The sequence below is a fragment of the Plectropomus leopardus genome, chromosome 20, assembly GCF_026936395.1.
Source record: "Plectropomus leopardus strain MGB_pleo_1.0 chromosome 20, ASM2693639v1, whole genome shotgun sequence".
NCBI classification, from domain to species: Eukaryota; Metazoa; Chordata; class Actinopteri; order Perciformes; family Serranidae; genus Plectropomus; species Plectropomus leopardus.
The window spans coordinates 19,713,813-19,737,595 of record NC_142195.1 but is presented as its reverse complement, the minus strand read 5'-3'; the positions used below and the strand labels follow the sequence as shown (position 1 = coordinate 19,737,595).

The 23,783-nt window shown below is 38.4% G+C and overlaps 1 protein-coding gene across 10 annotated transcripts in view; it reads right to left on the bottom strand.

The window, feature by feature from the left end:
• Positions 1-23,783, bottom strand: part of ank1b (ankyrin 1, erythrocytic b) — a 139,147-nt gene that overhangs the window by 34,232 nt on the left and 81,132 nt on the right. For all 10 annotated transcript variants that reach the window (XR_015775262.1, XM_088071501.1, XM_088071502.1 and 7 more), the window contains exons 4-22: positions 17,934-18,035; positions 13,431-13,529; positions 11,453-11,551; positions 9,751-9,849; positions 9,298-9,483; positions 8,830-8,928; positions 7,772-7,870; positions 7,503-7,601; positions 6,632-6,829; positions 6,403-6,501; positions 5,564-5,662; positions 4,562-4,660; positions 4,103-4,300; positions 3,188-3,286; positions 2,841-2,939; positions 2,400-2,597; positions 2,187-2,285; positions 1,627-1,725; positions 765-863 (exon numbers count right to left, since the gene is read on the bottom strand). Coding sequence is in view for 9 of the 10 variants with exons in the window: in XM_088071501.1 (XP_087927627.1) it covers positions 765-863; positions 1,627-1,725; positions 2,187-2,285; positions 2,400-2,597; positions 2,841-2,939; positions 3,188-3,286; positions 4,103-4,300; positions 4,562-4,660; positions 5,564-5,662; positions 6,403-6,501; positions 6,632-6,829; positions 7,503-7,601; positions 7,772-7,870; positions 8,830-8,928; positions 9,298-9,483; positions 9,751-9,849; positions 11,453-11,551; positions 13,431-13,529; positions 17,934-18,035 (2,268 nt within the window). In the remaining variant the exon portion in view is untranslated. The remainder of the gene's footprint in view (positions 1-764; positions 864-1,626; positions 1,726-2,186; positions 2,286-2,399; positions 2,598-2,840; positions 2,940-3,187; positions 3,287-4,102; positions 4,301-4,561; positions 4,661-5,563; positions 5,663-6,402; positions 6,502-6,631; positions 6,830-7,502; positions 7,602-7,771; positions 7,871-8,829; positions 8,929-9,297; positions 9,484-9,750; positions 9,850-11,452; positions 11,552-13,430; positions 13,530-17,933; positions 18,036-23,783) is intronic.

Below are 23,783 nucleotides of genomic sequence, written 5' to 3'. Positions count from 1 at the left end.
TCACCTAAAATTCTTAAATTGATTTTAACTTTAAATATATAAAAAAAAAATAAAAAAAAAACAATAAACGTGACATGTTATTTTGCCATACAATGTGATGTGATAAAGCTTTCAATTGTTTGACATATATTGTGTAAATACATATTTTTTTAAAGGGCAACATTGCAGTAGAACAGGGGTTCCATGTTAAAGTGCCCCAGACAGAATTCGTTTGGCTGGGGCCCTCCTTTTACAAGATGTCTTTAATGTCAATCATGACAAGTTAAACTCTGAACTCTGAAATACTGAACTGATGTAAAGTAATTGCAAACCTACAGATGCAAAAAAAAAAACCAAAAAAAAAAAACATATCTAGTATTCTATCAATGAAGGTGGGTCATGTAACATATTGAAAATGCATATAAAATACATTGTTTTGTGCTATTGTCCAATATTAACAGGGGGAAATGATACACATTGCAAAAATACAATACAGAATTATCAGCATATAGGGATGAATGGTGACTGGAAACAAGAGGGTACTCAAATGTAGCACATATGTTTTTCTCTGAGTGGTTCATTCTACTTTTTATCACCACAGATGGGATGAGTATTGTAACTTAAGACAAAAAAAGAACAAGTTAAAAAACTTTAGGACCTACCATTGGAGCTGCACATGAAGGCACTATCAAAGTGATATTACCTTGTAGTTTATTGACCATCTCCCTTAAGAACATGCAGGATGTGGATGGAGGGAAAATGATATTTTGGACAAAAGGACTCACCGAAGTAATCTCATTGGGCTGGGCTCCGTGTTTCAACAACAGGGTGACAATATCAGTATGGCCCTGCTGAGCTGCCTGGTGCAGAGGGGTGTAGCCCATCTGGAGGCAAAAGGAGGGAGGAGAGTCTCAATAGAAGAATTACAGATAGTACTTCCATCAGTGATTTTGCAGTCTAATGCCAATACCAAGTCTGGGTGTAACTGAAACTTAGAACCCTGGACTCACACAGGGTGGGTCCACATATTATTATACTCAATTAGGTTTGCGTTGTGTCTCAAACTATTACCAAAGGTCCTGGGTCTCTTTATCACTATGTGTAATACCTGAATGCATTGAAGAAAACCCATGATAGCCCCACACATAAGAGCTGTACGTGGAACTGGCTTGATGATTAGGCTGATTTAGGGTCAGATTACAGGGGCGATATTGGGGTAAAAAAACAAACAAACAAAAAGAAAAAACAAACGTTGAGCAGCAGTGCCAGCAAGTTGGAGGCAGTGTGGCAAAAAGATGGATGGCGAGCCGGGAAATTAAGCTGCTGCAGCAGCTCACATCACAATGGAAATAAAAAAGCAACAAAAGAATAAAATAAAATTAAAGCAGATACCTGAAAGATTTTTAAACATTATATACAGTAAGACAGGTGAGAGCAACATTTTAATTGATCAGGTCTTATAGGATCTCAGAACATTTTTTTGGGTCTATTTGGGTTTGCTTCCCTCATTTTGGACCCTTGAAGACCTCTAAAATACAAAACACGAAGTAACAAACAAGTAAACAAAAACACACAGCCAGTGGTTCGACACATCCGCAGATCAAGTCATATGCAGTATATTGTACAAGTGAAACAGAGATCATTTACCCTTGTCTTGCTGTTCACATGAGCCTGCTGCTGCAGGAGGAACTTCACCATCTTGATGTTGCCATAGTGACAGGCCACATGAAGGGGTGTGTAGCCCATCTGAGACAAGAGAGAGAGAGAGAGAAAGAGGGAGAGAGAGAGACAGTTGGCTGCTGCTCAGTAGCTTCATTAATACCTCTTTACAGACAGCTTGGATATTATGTAAACTTGTAAACTCTTACAAACATGAAAATGCAAAATTGTAAAAAGGCAGCGAGCATTTATCAAACTTAAAAATCATTATACGGTCATTCAAAGTACGGATACTTTTATAAAATGTTGTTTTTATGTCTTCTTAAGATATTTGAAAGATTTTATTGGAAGATTAATTTAAGGCATTTTATTACCAATTAAGGCCTTATTTTTAGATTAAAGGATTCAGTGCCTTTTAAGACTTTTTAAGGATCTGTGGGAACCCTGAAAAATAGATTCTGCCAGCGTTATCTCCTTGGGCAGGCCATTTCAAAGCCGATACTGCCAATTCCATCTTACTGTGTGTGAGAGGCGGTGGGGTAACTTACCCGTGAAGCAGCGTAAACGGAAGCTCCTTGTTTAACCAACATGTCAGCGATTCCCACATGACCTTCCTGAGCCACAAGATGCAGAGGGGTCAACCCATTCTAAAACAGACACAAGGTGAACAAAGAAAGGATCATTTTAAATGGTGAAAAGCTTAAAAAAATCATCTTTAACCCTCTGAGTCTGAAAGACTTTGATCCATCCTAAAAGCGTACCTTGTTTCCCAGATTTACGTTGGCCTGTTTGGAGATGAGCAGGGCCACCATGTCGGGCCGCCCCTCCTGTGAAGCCAGGTGTAGGGGCGTGATGCCTTGGAGGGACTCTGAATTAGGAGTTGCCCCGTTCTGCAGCAGACAACTGGCCACCTCCATCTGGTTCTGCTTTGCCGCTATGTGCAGGGCAGTGTAGCCATTCTGGAGCGAGAAACAAGGACATACAGACATGCAAGAGTGGGCATTGCTTTTCTTAGCACTGTCTAATTTTAGATTGAAATCTGTGATGAGAGAGAGCTTTGGAGGCTGTCGTTTACATTACTTTATGTTTAAAAATCGCACGCTCATTTGACCTGTTTTAGCGTGGGTGTCAGCGATGGTTGGGCATGCCGTGTTGGCCTGCCTGTGTGAGTATGTGCGCGCACACATATGTGAGCATCTTACTCGGGCAGTGCTGTGTGCAGATCCTCCCTTGCTGACCAGGAGTCTAACAACATCCAGGTTGTTGTGATGGACGGCCACATGAAGGGGTGTCAGACCGTTCTGTTAAACACACACATATACACACATGTACACATATATATAAACCCATAGACATGCACACAAAAAAACATGTATATATGAAACACATACCATGATAATCTATAAATCAGATGATATCCCAAAGTCATCTCTATCGGGTCAAACTTTCAGGCTGAATCGCTCTTCAAAGGTGTGTAAAGAGTACTTAATTATTGTTTTTCTGTGCTTCAGGGAGCTGAACTAACTGCAGAGAGTACAGACTGTCTCACCTTCCCAGCTGCATTAGGGTTGGCTCCTCTCTCCAGTAGGAGCTCAGCCACGTCCACCTTGCCATATTTAGAGGCCACATGGAGGGGAGTGAAGCCTTTCTGCTCAGAAGAAAACACAGTTGTCATTACTGTATATTATACTCACTGTTGTTAGAAAGTAAACACAGACAGGTTAGTTTTCTCATTAATTCTTAAGAAAATATGTATTTTCTACTAAGAGTAACATTAATAAAATTCAGTCTGTGTTACAGAATTATATATAATTAAGCATAACATAAACCTGGAAGTGCTCTTGAAGTTAGGAAATTACAATTGATGCACTTGCAGAGGAAAGTTCCCAAATACAAATATCAAAAGAAATTACTGCAAGTTAGATATAATAAAAAAACATGTTAGCATTGAAGCTGCAGGTTGGTGACTTTTCCTCCATCTGCTGGGTGGTGCTTGGTTTTTGCTTGACAGCTTAAAACATGTCGGCCAGGTCAAAATGTCACTTTTTACAGCCGAACAGCACACTAAAATATGTTTCTGAAAGTATTTGCATTAACGACTAATCATATTTCATCAGTGCTCCCTTGTTTAACAGTTTTACTGCAGTTCACAAGCAGTGATGGACATGATTAACAGCTGCAGTAGACACTCCTCTGCTCTGAGTCATTGTTTTTGTTAACGTGAGGTGGATTCTTGCAAATGCCATGAGAAGGACTACAAGGAAGAGGACATGATTTTTTTTTTCACAAATTACCTCATGTACGATAGTCACAATATAATGATGCTTTCAGAAAATATGAAAAAAAAATATGACAAAGAATATTTTTATAAAAGTCACCAAATAGAGCTTTAAATAGTGCAGTGCCTGAAATCCTCTCGCAGTAATTTAGCATTAATGCCTAGGAAACCAATTTCGATCTCTACCTTTGTCATCTTGGTCTGCTGAGCCCCAGCATCCAACAAAATACGAATAGTGTGAACATGTCCTTCGCGTGCAGAAATGTGTAAGGGCGTGTGGCCCGCAGTTGTAGCTGAGTCGGGGTTGGCCTTGTGCTCAAGGAGCATCTTGACAAGGTCCTTGTGGCCCATGCGGGCCGCACAGTGCAGAGGTGTCTGGTCATCCTGGACACAAGGAGAGAATGGTCAATTTAAGAGTGAAAGGGATATCATTAAGTAGTGTGTAATGAAGTAACACCACTATCCAACCACCCAAAATAATCTAACACTGATGTATTCCAATTTATTCATGTACTTGAGGTATGAAACTGCGCATTTAAAAAGCAATGAAGACCTCTGCAAATACTGAACAGCAGCAGCAGAAACAAAACATACAAAACAAACACAAAGTTTTTCTTGAGGTTTTTATGACTAGAAGGCTCGTACCTTAGCCTTGGTGTCTGCTTGTGCTGCGTTCTGCAGCAGGAACTGAGCAACTTCACAGTGTCCCGCTCTGGACGCCATGTGGAGGGGAGTCTCCACTTTCTGGTGGAGATAAATACAGATGAACCTGTCACTCAAATTACATAATAATAAGCCACCCAAAGCATGTCACTGAGATTTTCAATCCATTCACCAAATATGACATATTGCTGAACAGTGATGTAATCAATATGTAAACCACGTACATCTGAGTATATTCAATCTAGCTCATAGAGAAAAAGATGATTTTTTATTTTCATGTTTATTATAATTTCATGTTTTCAAGTTTTTTTTTTTAAAATATTTTGAAACTTTGGTCATATTTACTATAAACATCTGACAGTGCATCACATATGACAGAAAATCAGGAAAAGCACTACAGGTCCCCTGCACAGGAAGCACTGGCTTTCTGTGCTAGCCAAAAAAAGCAGAAATTTGGAAATGGAAAGCTAGTCAGTATCACAGGGCCAATGATAATACAACCACCACCACTACTACCACTACTACCACTACTACTACTACTACTACTACTACTACTACTAATAATAATAATAATAATAATAATAATAATAACTTATTTGATAGCATGGCATTGTATCAACATGATGCCTGTCAATCATCCTTAGTCTCATGGTTGTCATGTCACTGTTTGGGCCGATGTCCAGGTGCTCACTTCAGCCTATATTCAGATTGTGAGCGTGAGCAATAGGATGCTCACTACACTGGATTAAACAGCCACAGATGTCATTAATAACAAGCATTTTCTGAAGCTTATACACAAAACCTATAATATAGCAAAGAGTAGAATTCACTCTCTGTTAAAAAAATGTTAACAGAAAGAGACTAAATGTTTTTGGCACCTCTGAATATGACTTACTTAAAAACTGGCAATGTCTGACAGTGATGTGAAAGAAAAGAAAATGAAGAAGAACATGTTCAGTTTTATGGTACAAAAGGGGTTATTACCACATTGGAAGCATTAGGTGAAGCTCCTCTCTGGAGCAGGTTCTTCACTATATTCAAATGGCCCATGAATGCTGCTACATGAAGAGGAGTGAGACCAGACTGCACACACACACACACAGACAGAGAAGGTCACCAAAGCTCAATATCAAAGCATTACAGAGAAGTCGAGTGACATTTTAATTCATTAGCCACATCTGACCGACTGGCATTAATTGATTGGTGTCAACATTTTGCTCCAGTAGTTTTGACAGCAAAGGACAACAGTATGAATATTCCCATTTAATAAACAGAAAATAGCCAGTTTTGAATCTTTTAATGAAGATGACACTGGCATTGAATGGGGGTTAAAATGTGCAGCCCATTCTAATCCCCAGGTCGTCAAATGTGATGCTTTATCACATCCCTCAACGTGTGATATTAACACTAAAGGCACCTTTTTGAGTCTTTATGAGACACACAGGGCTTCAACAACAATGCCACAACATTAACCACATGATACAAAGTATTTAAGCTGTGCATCACTTAGATATGCTATAGGGTGGTCTGTGCGTCTCTCTGAGATGCCGAGGGGCATGACAAAGCAGATGACCTGGGAATAACAACAGGCTGAAATATAGTACAGTCCTTGTTTTTCAAAGCCATGTAAGCTACTCATGTACTGCCACTGCTTGACCTTGAACATGTACACACGTAGCAATAAATACAGACAAAAATACTTGTTTGTTAAAAATGACAAGGACTGCTTAGTGAATGCCACTTGGGTTAAACTTCTCTTTGCACCAAACGAGTGGATAATTGTTCAGTTTCAGACTCCGTCTCTGGTGGTCACATCGTCTCACCTCTGTGACAGCTTCTAGGGAAGCAGAATGCTTAAGCAGCAGGTCCATGGACCGCATGTGGTTCTTCTTGCAAGCAATATGGAGAGGTGTGAAGCCATTCTGCAGACAGAGAAAGTTTTACTTCAAGCCTGACAGCAAAATTAACTTTATGCCCTTATTAACCAAAGTCTGGTCTGGTCTTTTGCAGCATCACTGTGCTCAATGAATACAGACAGACACAAATACCTACCAGAGCACGTGCATTGGCTTTGGCCCCCTTGTCCAGTAGGACTTTGGCCATCCGATGGTGACCACAGTGGGCTGCTACATGAAGAGGAGTTAAATGGTCCAGCGTGATATCATCAATCTCAGCGTTGTACTGCAGTAGCTGCCTGACACAGTCCATGTGATCCCCCTGAGCTGCCATGTGGATGGGGGACAGACCGTTCTGCAAAGAGAAATCAAAGGACACAGGCAGAAGCGGGAAAAGTTAGGCAGAGAAAAAAGAGATGCACACATATCATGCCGTTTGTAGCACACACACGGTAAATAAGATTGAATCTCTGCATCCTTAGTGGAGATAAATCAGCATATTGTGCTGAAATTGCTTGCAGATCATATAAGTAGTCTGAACATCCACTGCCGATGAAGGCCAGATCTAGCTCGGTAAACAGACCAATGTGTCAAACATCTTGATTTTAGTTAATTAGCCAAAATCGGATGAAAGTGTACAATTCCAGCAAGCTGGTTAATTTGCTTATTTTCCATTGGCCTTGGAAACATAGTTGGTATCAAAACATGGATTCTCACCTAGTAGTTAAATTATTTCATAAAATTGAAAACATAATTCATAAAGTCAAAATCAGAACAGTAACAGTAAACCCTGTTGATCACCGCTGATTGCAGAGCCCCAAAGGACGGTAATGGATAAAAGAAAACCACACCAATTGCAGTATTTCTTTAACAGGGTTTCCACCTGTATTAGAGACTTAACTTTATTGCTTTTTAAGACCTTTTAAGATCAACTGTTTGTGGCAATTAATACCTCTGGAATTTAATAACTTTTAAGGCCTAGTACCTTCAACAGACATTTTAAGGACACCCTGATGAAAATCATCTACCTTGGTTTTCGCCTGGATGGGAGCACCATGTTCCAGCAGGATTTCAATTATACGAACATGACCATTCCTGGCTGCACAGTGGAGAGGAGTTAGCTCATCCTGCAAAGAGAGAGAGAGGAGAGTACTTGGAAGGGTTTTAAATGATTTAAGAGACAGGAATGAGCAAATCAGCAGGGAGGCAGACAGATGGAGGAAATAGATATTGGGAAGCGTTTAGCATGTATAAGTGACAAAATGCCAGAGCAGGGCTGAGCTGAACAGTACACTACCTTAGTTTTGGCATCAATCTGTGCTCCTCTGTCCAGCAGTAGTCTGACCATCATCACATTGCCCCTCCTGGAGGCTATATGAAGGGGTGTGATGCCATTCTAGAGACGCAGGGGCAAGAAATAAGTCAGTTGTATTAACCATCACCTGAATTTGAATTCTATTATTGCACAAAATGTAATAAAAACAAGTTTGGAAAAACAAACAAAGCAGGGATTGTGCAGGAGAGGTAAGAAACCCAAAAGGGCTTATAGTGAAAATCCTCCATCTAGAATCTCCAATCTTTTCTAATACTAAAGACATTTCTCTCTCCAGAATTCTTCAAACATAACAAGACCTAACTATAACACAAGCTGTTCTATTGAAACTACAATCTCTCAAAGTATTAATCTAAAGTATCTAAATTCTAGCTAATTCTAATCTAATTCTAACAAGAATGAGACAGATGCAAGGTCGAATTGACCTTGACATTTAAAGCAAAGTCTGTTCATTGCTGAGACCAGGTGAATGTTTGTACCAAATTTGAAGAAAATTTTTGATGGTGTTTGTGAGATATCACAATCCTGAGAATGAGTTGGATGCAAGGTCACAGTGACCTTGACCTTTGACTGTCAAAATCTAATCAGTTCATCCTTAAGTCTATGGGGAGATTTATGCCAAATTTGATAAAATTCCCTCTAGGTGGTCTTGAGATATTATGTTCACAAGAAAAAGACAGACGAGGTCACGGTGACCTTCACCTTTGACCACCAAAATCTTATCGCTTTATTGTTGAGTTCACATGAACGATTGTGCCTAAATTTGAAAAAAAATCCCTCAAGGTGGTCTTGTTATTGCGTTCGCAAGAATGGGATAAACGGACAATCCAAAAAAAAGAATGCCTCTGGCTATGGCTAACGCCGGCATGGAGACAAAAAAACAGAACTCTATAAAGGGAAATGAAATGAAATGAAGGGAAATGTTAAGATTCTGGTATCGTTTATAATATTCTCGATGTTTGAATAGCACTCATCATTCCTTTCAGAGGTTGTTTCTGATCCTACAGCTGAGATCAACTGACCTTGGGGGTGAAGTTTACATTGGCTCCTCTGTTCAGCAGCAGCTGGGCTACGCTCATATTCTCATAGTGAGCTGCAATATGGAGAGGTGTGAAGCCAGTCTACACAGAGGGAGACATAATGGAAAAGAGCGAGAAAAAAAGTATAAATAAGGATAATTACAATCTATTTATATTCCTATTAAAAATACAAGATTACAACAATGTGTATAACCCAGAATAAAGAACAGTTACAGACATATAATTAAAGAGAAAAGTCAGACGATAGCACAAAAGGTTGGTTATTGTCATTAAGTGATGTTTTCCTTCAGAATTTGCTTGGAGAGTTTCCTTTGCATTCAAGGAAATTACATTGTAAATGTGTTATTTCTGCTCATGCAATGTATTTTTCTTGTTTTTTGGCTGATTCTATTTTTATAGTACACTAACTAAACCATTACACCTGCACACACAATCTTAATGAGCACATACTTTGCTGAGAACATCAGGGTTGGGGTCGTTTTGCAGGAGCACTGCAGCAGTGCGTGTGTCGTCGTTTCGTGCAGCGATGTGCAGCGCAGGGAGGCGGACCTTGCCTTTGGTGCCATAGTTGATGAGCAGTGCCACAACATTTTCATGACCCTGCTGGAGAGCTACTGCCAGAGGAGTGAAGCCATCCTGCGAGTGTAAAGGAGGAGATATGGCAAGAAAAAGCAGGGAGGTCAGGAAGGTGCAAAGAAATGAGAAAGGAATGTACGTATAAGAGGGAGAGAAAAGGGACAAAATGAATTCAACACGATGTAATATTAAATTCTATGAGCAGATACACTGAAAGATAAAATATCCAGCAGCCTGATATGCCCTTCTTTATGAAAAAAAGCAGCAATATGCGTTCTATTTAGTGCAAGCTCACAATCAAAACAGCCAGTCTGAAGACACACATACCTCGGTTGGGAGACTCTGATTGGCACCGTTCTCGAGCAGGAACTTTACCACCTCTAAGTGATTCTCCTGTGCTGCCATGTAAAGAGGACTGAACCCTTTCTGTGAAGGCAAACATATATTACATATAGTTAAATATACATAAACACACAATAATAAGGATGCCAGAAAAAAAACACATCTGCATACCAGGGTTCCTACAGTGTAAGGCAAGGTAGATCTAACAGTTTTTAAGTCCAGGAACATTGCACAGAATAGGTCTCCTACTTCCTCACTTGACTTGTATGGTCAATGCTTTGTCACTGTCACAGTACCTCTGCTTTCTGCTGCTGACTCTGGTGCAACTATCCAATATGGGGGTGGAGGCATTGCAGAGATGAGAGTAGAACAGAAGTGGGAAATACCTGCTGTTTGTTGGTGGGTTTTCTTGGCAATCTTGAGTTTCTCACCCCGCATGTGGGATTCCGGTGCCTGGATTCCCATCGTGCAGAGTTTGAATTTTTTTGTGCATAAAATACACAGAACTTCTTATGAATTGCTCTAGTAGCCAATTTTTGTTTAATTTGCACTTCCCCATGTAGTCCAGTGTATAGTGACAGCTAGCAAGCAGACAGTATATCATCTGCACAGCATCCTGGCTGGACGCAAAGTATTAGTGCTGTTGGTTCTACTATCATTATCATACAAGATTTAGATGAACAAATTCAGTGCTGTTTAAGACTTAATAAGGATCTGCAGGAACTCTGGCATACATATAGGGATTTGAGACTCTGAGTTCGAGCTTAATGTTTCTTTAAAATAGAACTGGTTGCATAAAACACCCTTATGTCTTTTCTCTAAGGTTTCCTTAAAATGCTCTCTTAAGATTTTAAATGTTCTTACATTCGGGATCTTTTAAAGTAATATTACATTGCAGTTTTTTCACGGCTGCCTGCTGCAGCACTCTTGCTCAATATAAAAAAATAATTGTACCCATTAGTCACATAAACATAAAATCAGGAAATATGGTCTAGATTGAAAAATACAAAAGTTATTGTAATAATCCTAACCTGTTTTCTTGTGCTCCATTCAGACACCCCTAAAAAACTATTCAAACCCTGAGAAAATTGCTTAGATTAAAAAAAAGGGAACAAATAACCAACTTTGCAAGACATATTCCACAAATTGCAAGAAATTAGTAAAGGTAATGAAGAAAATGACCTGAAAATCGGTTTAAGAAAAATATTTCTCATAACATTAGAAAAATATCAAAAATAAGGGAAAATGTCTAAAATATATATTTGTAATCATTGTAATTATACATTTAAAATCATCTTGCTGAAAATAAAAATAAATACATAAAAAAAAACTTTTTCAGGTTATTTTCATCTGTGTTTTCCCCATGTTTTTGAAAGAAATCAAACCATTTTACTCAGGTGTCAAAGGGTCAAGTATCATACTTAACGAGAAAAGTAAGGGTCATTAGTGCAACTGGCCACAGGTGTTTATCTTCACAAGGACACGCACAGGTACACTCACTCATCCAGATACTGTATGCAAACAAACTCTTTAGCAGGTTTGTCACATATGCAACCACAGCAGTATAAAAATGCATGCACGGACACACGCGCACACGCTCAAACGCACACACATATACACACATACTGACTTAGCATGCTTGCTTGCACACTCATCTCCTGCTCAAAGCTTACAGTAAGTGACTCACATGTGACTGGGCATTAACGTTGGCACCGTAGTTGACAAGCTCAGCCACCACTTTCTCCTGGCCTGCCAGCGCTGCGATATGGAGAGCTGTGTTCCCTTTCTGGAGGTCACGCACACATAGACACACACACATAAAACCATACGGAAAGAGAGAGAGAGAGAGAGAGAGAGGAAAAGTAGAGTGCATATGAGGAAAATGATTCCAACCTAATGGCCTAGATCTCTACATGGAGAGCTCAACTCTGGAATGCATCAAGTGAATTATATTTAACCGGTACATAAGATATTAACTGTGGCAATGAAAATGTCCTTTTAGTTCATTTTTAAAACAAAACGACTATACGTTATAAAAAAGCCAACTGTAACAAAGCAAAAAGTATGCTGAATAATATAGATGCACATAGACCCTCAGGTGAAGGACGAAAGGATTTATTCTCTCTATAAACTGGCAGCCTTTTCTTTTCCTTATTAAACTGAAAATTCAATAACAGTGGCAGGGCCAGATGTTGTAATCATTTGGGGCTCAGCCCAAACCCAAGGGTTTCTGGGGGCGTGTTCCCTAGGGATTGTTTTTCCCATTTATTTCAGAGGTGTGTCTTTCAAGCCATTTGAGATGGACAGAATGCCTAAAAATCTGTACATCATTTGGGAAAAACAACAGCAAGGCAATTCAGCATAAAAAGACGTTTAAAAACAGTTCAAAACAAAAATGAAGTGCTTAAAACCATAAGTCATAAAATCAATCAAGCTAAAACTTTTCAAAAGAGTTGTAGCAGTCTGGACTGGAGGAAGGGTTTTAGAAAGTCAGGGCTAGTTAAAGGCTAGAGTGAACAGGTGCAGTTTAAGCTTTCTTTTGAAAATATTTAGTGAGCTGGCTTCTCTGATATCTATAGGCAGTGTGTTCGATAGCTTTGGGGTGTGACTGACAAAGGCTGCACCTCCTATTTTCTTTCCGCTGTTGCTGGGAACTTCCAATAAACCAGCAGCAGATGACCGCAGTGATCGTGAAGGTAAATAGCTGACAAGGAAATCAGCAATGTAGCTTGGTCCAAACCCATTTAGAGCTTTGTATACAAGGAGGAAGACCTTAAAATCAGTTCTAAATCAGTCACAGGAAGCTTATGTAAAGAAGCTCCAAATGGCCTAATGTGCTCTCTCCTCTTGGTTCTGATGGAAGTTGCCAAGGATAAAAATTGCCTGCATAGCCTACATCTTAGTTTGTATTTCTTCAACATTCTGACACTACAACACGACAAATGTTGAGGATGACTAATTTTCACTCCTGCCACCTAACAAAAAAGGGAAAAAAACTATCTGATGTTGCAATTTTTTAGGTTGCATAATAAAGTTAGGGAATGAATTTGGTGTAAACAGAAAAATTGAAACTATTTTTGTTATACTGTGCAGGAGTTAAGCTCATAGAATGATGTTTAGCTGACAATCTGCTACATTTGAATCCATGTCATAATAATCTGAGCTGCTCTTTGGGCAAAACAAAGACCCCCTCCAATGCTGAGTAAATGTAGACTTTGACAATCTGAATTGACAACAGAAAAACATTTAGCCAATTTTATTAAATGTATTTAGGAAATAGTATTTAGAAAAAAAAAAAAAAAAAATTGGGGTAGGACCTCCAGAAGTCACCCCCCTCTACTCAGCCCCTGCTATATAATCCATCTGATGGCATAACATGATATAGCAGATAACCTGTAGTTAAACTAAAGATAGAAGCACTGGTGCTTCTTTTCCAATATTGATTTATTTTGTTAAAGAATTCCTAATGTTAGGCTCATCCATTATCCTTGTAGCAGTGTCAGTATTTGTGGTTACAGGTACGCTAATTTATCATGGATGCTTACTACAGTGGTTTTTGTACACAGCTTTGAGCTCAGCTAAAGTTAAGAAAGATGTTGAAAAGGCATGTCAGTTAAAGTGTGTTGTTCATTTTAGATTAGTGAGCACAGAGAGAGAAAAAGTACCTTGGTGGTGGCTTCCAGCTCAATGCCAGCGTGTAGCAGCTCCAGGACCATTTTGACATGACCTTCTTTAGAGGCCAGGTGTAACCCGTTTAGACCATTCTTGGGGAGAAGACAGAGAGGTTTAGTCACATTTAAGTTAGGAAAAATATATATAATATATAATATAATTCTCTAAAACATTATCACCAACTCACATTACAGTATTAATAATTCATAGTCACAAACTATGAACTTTTGGTCAAATATAGGACTACCTGTACCTTAAAGCTTCAGTAATGGTATGATAATCCTGTTAATAATTGGGATTATTATAATAACAGTCCACATTAATTGAAAAGTGATACCACTTCTCTCAGGGCAACTTAATGAGTGAAGTTGTGGTCTTGCAAGTTAGTGTAAAATATACACATTGTGCGAAGAAACACATTGTGCCTCCTTAGCGCCTCCTCCTTTTAATGAATAAAACATCATATAAATGAGGTTTTGAATAATATATAGATAAACTCCTCTGCAAAAACCTTCTGAATATAGACTGTAAAACTGTAAAGTTGGGTGAATCCAAAGTTTTGGCTTGCATTAAGAAAAAAATAATAATTTGAGAAAATGGCCTTTAAATTTAAACCAAAGATAAGACATTACATGTAAATTGAATAAAAGTTTCAATGAACAGAAGTCACCATAAAACTTCTCTAGTTGATTACCTACATCCAAACAATTACTTATTGTACTATGTTACACGTTTTCTGAAATTTTATGTTTAGATTTACAAATATGGTATTATCTAATGAAATATGCACTGTAATAATACATCAACAGAATACAATTCTGGACTAAAATACCTTAATGTGAATTTTGAATGTTTTTTTTTTTTTTTGACTAGTCTGAGAAAAAAAGCAAAATAGCCCAAAATCTCAAAATTGACCAGTGCATGAAAGAAACAACAACGACAACAACAACCACAACAAGATGTCACCTGTAGTGTCTCCTCTAAATACATAACTGGAACAGATCTGTGCAAAGACCTCTCTATACATCTATGTCAAGGCCAGCCTTGTCTTCTCTCTTTGGCCTTGATCATTGTGGTCTTCGCCGCAACCACTGGCACATAAAGTATCTCACGACCTTTCAGAATAATGTGCTATTAAGGCAATGGTCTGAGAACCCAGACTGTAATGTGCCTCACTTCTGCTCCTGAACATCATAAAATTCCCAAGTTCAATCTGTATTTAAATGACATCACTTTATGAATGGGAATTTGCAAAGAATGACAATAAGAAAGACTGCATTCCTTCAGTCTCATGCTCCTGTGATCACTACAACATATGCAGATTTCCTCCAGCTGTGCGGAACATCAGTCACCCTGTTAATGTTTCTCTAAAAATAACAGATAAACCCACAACGACAGCAGTTTGACAAAATGAACAGCCTGATGAGGCTGATGGGTAGAGGGGAGCACGGGGGAGGGGGGCTGACAGACAACTGTTTTATCTTAGCATTTTCTGTCTGTCTGATTGTGGCTCTGGCTGGCTACATATTGCATTACTGAGCTGCAACTTGGCTGCTGTAACCAATCTGACCACCAGGAGTCTCACTAATCCACACTGTGCTCAAGCTTCCCACCATACTGCGGTGTCACTCAATTCAAATGAGCAACACAGTCTCCCAGCGAGCATGCGCAGAGTGATGGGAAACATGCCGTGTATCAGTTGCAATTACATGCACTGTTAAATGTAGCGTGTGAACGTCTGCTGTGCACACACTGGACTTAAAGCAAGTGCACCGTGACATTCAGCTTTATTTTCAACACAAAAATAACACCTTCGATGCTCACTAACACCTCTTTCACAAACACCTACTTACGATTGATAAATACATAAATGTATACACAGACACAGACATAAGCACAGTGTTGTATGGTAGCTTGATATCTCAACAAAAACAGGAAAAAGAGAGAGAGGAGAGAAGAGCAACAAGAGCCTGCAGGGTTGTATAGCAAGGACAGGCTACAGAAACACATAAATCACATATAAAAATACCATCTCTGCCCTTGCCTCAGTCCTCAGTAAAAAGCCATCAATATAATAGTAAAGAAAATAAACCTCTGAAAGAAAGAGCTGCATAAAAAAAAATAAAATTGAGGGAAATAATTCCTATTGGAGTATGAAATTTAGGGCCCATAGAAATATAATTGATCATATGGTTGCGGATGTGAAATTCAATTATTGTAGATCATATCAATGGTAATTATCTAGTTGATTGCAATCTTAATACATAGATAATAAGGGCCCTTGAAAATTATGCAAAATGTGCATTTCCTGCTATTTAAATAGTCATCTATCATGTGTATCTCATCTTCTGTCTCCCTGTGGTGCACGTGCTACATGCCTCAGTAGTACAACACAGACTGAGTGCGTTCATTCTTAATGCCCAGACCTCCATCTCACTGACAGTGTTTTGTCTGTGTATAAAAGCACTCGTCTATTCACTCACCAGACATCACTCCCACTCCACAATCATCCTTAACACAAGTTGCTGGCAAGCTGGTGCATGTATCCAAACTGCACACACACACTCACTTCCACACATCTGTGTCTCATGGATATTCAGTTGCCTAAATTTGTTGTGTTTTGGTCATGATGCAACAAGGTGTAAGAGAGCAGACAGTAGGGCAGAAGATTGAGGGGACTATAATCTAATATACTCAATTATTTATGCACACCACTTTACACAAAAGACAGTGAATCAGGAGGTCTAGGGGTCGTGAATTTTTAATTTTCTTTTTGGTCTTTTATTTTACATCCTTGGCTGATACTGCAGAACAGCGTTCCATTGAGATTTTTGTGACATTATGTGGTGCATACAAATCCCCCCCCCCCCAAGTTCCTTTAAAGACTACTAACACAAAATTTTGTACAGTTTGTTCTTCCTCAGAGGAATAAACTGAAGTTCGGGAGTACCATTCTCCATTAAATCTGTTTCATAATCATGACCTTCTTACTGAGGGAAAGCCTTTAAGTGTCCCACAGTGGGGTGACAAATGCTCCATATTCTCCTAAACATCAGTAGGGCTGGGTAGTGTTAAAGTACAAATACAAGTAACCTTAGAGTGATGCTAAAACCAATATAGTACTTCGTTCAAAGAATGTGAGCAGACTGGTGTGTAGTATATAAATACTTTCAAATGTTTTGATGGCATTGGCACACTGAACTGCCAACTTGGTCAAATACATCGCACTCGAGTTCACAACATCACAGACTGTGTGGGTTGTAGCTGCTACAGGAGTGTGAGGTATGCACCGCGCACAGTTGTAAGAATCTGCCGTACACAATGACTGGGCTAACTGTTAGCATCACACAGCTGAGGTTACCTAACAATTCTCATCAGGTTTATCAACAAAGTCCAGCTGTTTTGGTGTTGTTGGGAGTTTGTTGGGACGGTTTAATGGTCCAGTGTTGGGTGCTAATTGTTTTTGTTGTGAAAGCTCATGCTAAGATGATTAGCTGACAGGTCACTGGGCAGCAATAAAAAGTTTGCTGAACCAATAGGCAGTTGGGACAGTACATGTGTTATCAGAATTACATCCAGAATATAGCGGAATATCAGACATCTTGCATATTGTGGCCTGAGAAAAAGATGTGTCTTGCTGATCTAACAATGTGTAGTGCCGACATAAATCATCCCAAAAACAGCAGAGCATCTCATGATGCAATACTTTATGCTCAGAAGAAAAGTTAGCCAGAAGGCACAGAGCAAACTAGAAAAACTCTGCTTTTTACAATATGCTGCCATTGGGCATGAATGAATGAATGGTGGTTTCAAGGACAAAAAGCTTATAAAGTGGAATGAATATCTGCCCTCCTGCGGTATATAAAAAAATACAATTGAGACCTGCAGCACTGGAAATTTCTCCAGAGGAACATTAACAACTCCAGCAATAAAGTTCTCATGCCTTGGTCTGCTGCTAATGTTTGCATGGGTTCAGAAGTACTCTTTCACTTTTTCTTTATTCTGACAATTTAAGTGTCATAATGGCTAGACTTGGCAAAATGTGCGAGGTTACTGGACTTCAGTTGTAACGTTTTTCAATAATGACTCCCCCAAGAAAACATGCATGGACTTAAAACATCAAGCTCCTGCCTTTTCATGTTAATTAAAACACAAATGTATAAATAATGTGGCAATATACCCACAGAGATCCATGTGAAGTAAAAACAACAAGATATGATTGGCCCTGAGCACTTTGAAATTACTTAAAAATGTTCTATATTCAAGAAAATAAAAAGATTCTTAGAGCAGGTACCCCTATGTAGGCTGATATTGTTATTGAGCCCTGTTAGCACTAAATTAATGCTGTAATTGATTTTGATACCAGCAACAATTTAATTTACCATTTTGTTAATTGAAATCTGTGGGTGGCATCTTTTTCTACTCCCACTGACACACAAACACATGCACAAACACAAACAGCTTTTTAGATACTGAGTTGAATGAAATGATCTTACTTGATTAGCTGTGTTGATGTCTATTCCATTCTTCAGGTGATCCAGAGCCTTGTCCAGGTTCCCTGAGCGAGCTGCACGCAGGAAACTGGTGGCTGCATCGGCCTGCAATGACAACGAAGAGGACTGTTAAAAAGAAGAGGAGAGCATATGTGTTCATTCTTCCTTCACCCACAAACATTACAAGCTGAAGGCAACAGCAAACAAATTGCACATCAATACAACAATTCATCGTACTAAACAGAAGAATTTGTGTCTAGAGACAAAAAAAGGAAAAACTATTAACAATTAGCAGAAAAATTCCTGGATCACATTCAGTTGTGCTGCGCTATATATTCTAAAATTACATAAAGTCTTGTATTTTACTTAGAGCACTCGTCCAACATAAAATAATACTCTCATTAGCACCATGCATCCTAGCTACTGAACGTTCAATATTAACAACATCAATGTAATCATTTAATCCTTGGAATTTCGTGAGGTTATGTGGAGGACTCCAACCTAAAAGAAACATAAACGTTTTTTTTTTTGCTGCAGTTAGACCGGCTGATAAAATTTGTTTTTGATGTTGTGAAATATTTAATAGAGAAAAGTCAAGGAAAGGTGCAAAACAGTGGGTGTGCATGATACTTCACCGTCGATAATTTTGTCAGGTTAAGTCCTGAAAAACATTTTCTTCACAACAAATCACAAAGTGAGTAAATTATACACAAAGTATTCCTTTAGCCACACACTTGATATAAGGGTGTAGTTGCTCTAAAAGCCAAAGTGAGGTATTTTAATCTAGTACAACAACATAATAGCCACTTAAAGGCAAGACACAAGGCTGTACGCAGGGAATACAATACTACATCCAGGGGCTCTCCTGCCCTCTGCAAGAGGCTAAAAATGTCAGACTCCTTACAGTCAAGCTTCGCCCACACTCTGAGTTTGGCAGGCGTTCATAGCCGAGCACACACCGCCACGAGCTCCGCTGTCTGCCTGTCTGATCTCAGAGGAAAGCTCCTGTGGTTTGCGTCTCAGTGTGTGTCAGTGTTTGTACGCCCACCTATGAATTTCATTCATCAGCCAATAATGTAATACAGCTGACCTACACAATGAGATGTTTCCAGTGCCCTGAAGAGGAAATAATGTGTAATGTACTGTACTCTGACCCTCTCTCCGCTCCTGTTACTGACAAATTATGTATTTGTTTGAGCTGTTATTCTCAAGCGATTTAATTACACTGAATTGCTGAAAGATACGTCTGCCCTTTTCAAATAACTGAGACTTTTTTGTCTCTCTGTTCACATCTAATCTGTGCAGATGCATCAGGAGCCAATGTTCTTTTTTTCTGTGAACAATGCATTGCATTAGATTTTATCTAACAAACAATAAGATTACTTGGTCTTTCAACAGCCTCCTTTCCATCCAATTGCTAGTCCAATTTTCCATCTTTTTTTTTTGTATTTTCGATAATCACATCAAAACCCTGTTTTTCATTCTAATTTATCTCCTTTCTCCAAACATCACAGATTTTCCCTCTAAGTCAAACTCCTTTGACATTCTGCTAAATCTAATCTCAATGTCAGGAGCATTAAGAAACAGTTTCCCTGATTTTTCATCTGACTGCCTGAAATCTTTTTCTATCTGCCTGTCCTAAAAAAAACAACAACTTGATAATGCACAGAATATAAATCATTACATTTTAAGAAACGCACCAAAAAGCCATATGAAATACTGTAAATGATCTTAGTTTAAATAAACAATACTTAATAATACTATAACACTATAGTGATCATGTCTGTCTGGATAAAATTGATTGATTGAACTATAAGCTGCTGATTATTATAACCACTTTTTTTCTCTTTTTCTTTGTTCCTAATGCAGATTACACTCTAATTCACATTTGCATATTTATTACATGCATATAATGTAATGGGGGGCATCACATGGGGGCATTACATGACCAGGCTTTATCAGTCCACTTGATGAGGACAGCTTCAAAGTTTCACCGCTGCATCTCATTGATTTGTATTTGGCATTTTTTCGTGGGGAAACGGAGAAAGAAAATGACCATCTTTTCAGGCAAAGTATCACGCAAGATACTTTAAATCGAACAACAGGCTGTACATCCCTATTTTGGTATTGCCTGCCACCCATGCTGCTACCACACAAAAAGTAAGAAAGTGGATCAAGAGAGAAACCCGCCTCCCTCTCTCTCTCTCTAAAACTTAGACCATACTGATCAAACGCTGAAGCAAGGCAGTGCTGATCAAATATAAAGATTATGTTACTGCACCGCTTGATTACTGTAAGCAAATTATAAAAAGCAGTTGTAGAGGAATGATTCTCTTCCAAGCCTTTTTTGATCAATATAAGTGATTAATCACCATAACTGTGATCACTAGTGGTTTTTACTGTGAAACCTTTCTGTAACTTAACCCTCCCCTAAAAAACGAAACAAAACAAAACAAAACAAAACAAAACAAAACAAAAGTAAACAAAACAAAACAATATAGGGGTGGGTATCCTTGACATCATATTATCATATGTAGATCATATATCATAATACTGAAGTCACTTATTGTGATGAGTATTGCCATAATATGTATATATATATATATATATATATATATATACACACCTTTTGTTTGACTTTTGACTTTGAACATTTGTTTTAATTAATAATAAAATGATCTAATATGCTTTTTTTAAGTTTTCAGTCCATTCATCTCATTTTCTATTATTTTAATTGCAGCAAAGTAAATTTAAAAAGCAATTACTTTTTTCATTATTCTAGATGGCTACAAAATATTTTGTATGTATAAATAATACAAAATACATGAAATTTGGGTCTGTGTATCAATACTATATTGTCATGCTACTGTGCTGTATTGATTTTCAGTGAGTGGGCTTTTTTCAGAAACAGCTCTCCTTCCGCTAAACAACGTCATATTAGCCAGATAAAGCCAGATATGTGACTCTGTAGTCGTGAATCAAAAGCTTTGGGGCTGCTGTTTTAATGACTGATATTTGTTACATATGTACATAGATATTTAAATATATTTTAGATACTATGCAAATTTGGTTTATATTCAAAAGCATGCCTTTATGTGTTTTTTCCTCTGGGATTCTTCTCCTCTTGCAGGCCATCACTAAGTGTCTGGGAAGCAATGTGATCTATTCATGATCTTATCTCTTTGCTTTGAACATGAGAGCTAAAGACATTACTCAGCCACATTCCTCAGTGCCAAGAGCACTAAGAGACAGGACTTCAAACAGACAGTGACAGGAGGCGCTCCAACTTAACCAACCAAAGTGCTGGCACTGTGTGTTTTAGGTGTCTGTCACATTATTCACAGTTTCCTATGGATATTCTATAATTAGAAAACTAAAGAGAAGATGTTCTGTACAAAGTTTGCTCTCATATATCATTTACATTTACATGATGCGGTCACTTATTTTTCAATAAACGACTCTAAATCCCGTCACACTGCAGCTTTTGAAGCTGCTGTGACATTAACTTTGTGTTTAGCCGCATATATTTCACACTGAATTCTTTTTATGTTTCTGTTTCTGTGCTATGATGTTCATTTTATGTAACAGTGATCATAGCCTCCACCTGCAGCCCTCCTCCTCTTCCCCATGACTCCATCACCCCTGCTGCATGAACCAGTTCTCTGTGTTCATTTATTATGTTTGCTAATTAGCGCTGGTCACTGTGTGTGTGTGTGTGTGTGTGTGTGTGTGTGTGTGTGTGTGTGTGTGTGTGTGTGTGTGTATGGAGGCAACAGCCACATGAGCCACAAGCTGACCATATTTGACAGAAAATTAAAAATCTTGCCACACCCTCCAGAAACTCATTCTTCACCAGCTCGTGTTCATGATGCTGTCAGACTGGAATCCATTTTCCTGCGTGCTCCACTTCCATCTCTAAAGCTCCATCTCTCTTTTTTACCACTCCCTCCCTCCATCCTTTCTTTCATTTCATCACAGAGAGTTGAGCCGTACATCCAATCCTGGCAGTTTGCTTTATTTGTAATCATTGTTGCAGTTACACCCAATGATCAGATTACTGAAACCTCTCAACATGCATCGCTCGATGATGTACAAATGATCCCTGCCTGTACCTAAATCTGACTTTCCTTTTTCTGGCTGCTTCATCCAATCTGGCCCTTTCTCTTCTTCCTCTGAGTCACACATTATTTTCTCATATTTATAAATACCACCATTTTTATTTGCAATTTATTACTCATTTGTTGGCTTGTTCCTGTATTTGACAGAAGCCTCATATCAAACTGGATCAAATAATCCTGAGTAAGACCGGAGGTGTTTAAAAATTTATCATTGCTTTAATTTCAGAGGGGATGCCTTAGACATGAGGGGTTTATTGTGTGTGGTCTATTTTCATTTATTATTTTTTTTTACATTTTTTTTTTAATTTCATTCACTGACCAGCTTCCATTTTTTTTTTTTTTTTTTTTTTATAATGTAGAAACTTAAAAAAAACAAACAACACAGAATAAGGGGTGTTTTGCATTTCACACACACACACACACACACACACACACACACACACACACACACACACACACACACACACACACAACTAAAGTGTTAAATAACACATTTAAACAAAGGAAGGGTGTTTCTGGCAAAACAAACATTTTCCACTTATCTAAAATTCCTCATATTCAGTTTCCTGAAGCCTCACTGAAAAGGTCATTCTTCACGAGTTAAATGGAAAAACAGAACACACAGCTAATCTAGACAATCATAAATATTAAATGTTAATGATCTGAATTGTAAATTAACTCACAGCAAAGTCTACAAGTAGAGCACACAGGAGAAAAGAGACACAACGGCACGGGAAAAGCACACATTAACGTGACTTGAATCTTGAGGGCAAGGTCACAGCAACATAGCACAAAGAACACCATGGCATGAGAAGAAGCAACAGCAACACATGACGACCACCACCATGCAAAAACCTCAATCAGTTATTAAATTGTGTGCTACGTTTTAAAATTTTAGCAAAAAGATAGCAGTTATTTTATTTTATCCAATATCAACTGAAAAATTGAACTTCTGAGGTTTCACTAATGTTTTGTGGCAAATATCCACATATTCCAGTTCTGCTAGGAATATCCGTTGATTGTGTTACTACAAGACTAAGAAAGGTGACATTTTTTGCAAGCATTGAGAAACCCCCATGGCAGCTGATGAGGGAACACAAAGCGTACATAAGGATGTAAACAAAGATATTTACTCTGTTATTAAAGAGCCATATTCCTCAGGCTTCTGCCAACCTCTCAGAGCCCACAATGCTGACCTGACGGACAAATCAGCACCGATACATATGGACCTATAGAAGACAACACACACTAGCTAAGACAACACCAAGACAAGACCAGACAGTTAATGGCAGAAATACAAACAGAAAAAAAATTAACATTTAAGCAAGTTTTGGGTGTCGCTGACAGAATTACTTGCCAGTACCACCCAGATTTTGACTTGCGGGTAAGAAATCTATTGTTCTGTATTTACTTATAGGCCTGAAAATACTCAGGACTATGACATTATAAAGATATAGCTGATACTACGAATGGTAAATGACTAATGATTAATACAGAACACGTATCATATATAATTCAATATACACACTCATCAACTGTTTATTGAAACCAAGGGCATGAGTTTTGTTTCAACATTTGGGGACACAAATATGAAACGGGGCTTGGGGGTCCTCAGCAAGAAAATTTTGAGCAACAAACACTTAATTTCCTTCCTTCTGGTGACTTTTAAACACCAATTTGTGTCCTCAAATTATGGTGCAAGTGTTCAATTATGTGAACATAAAAGTCCTATACT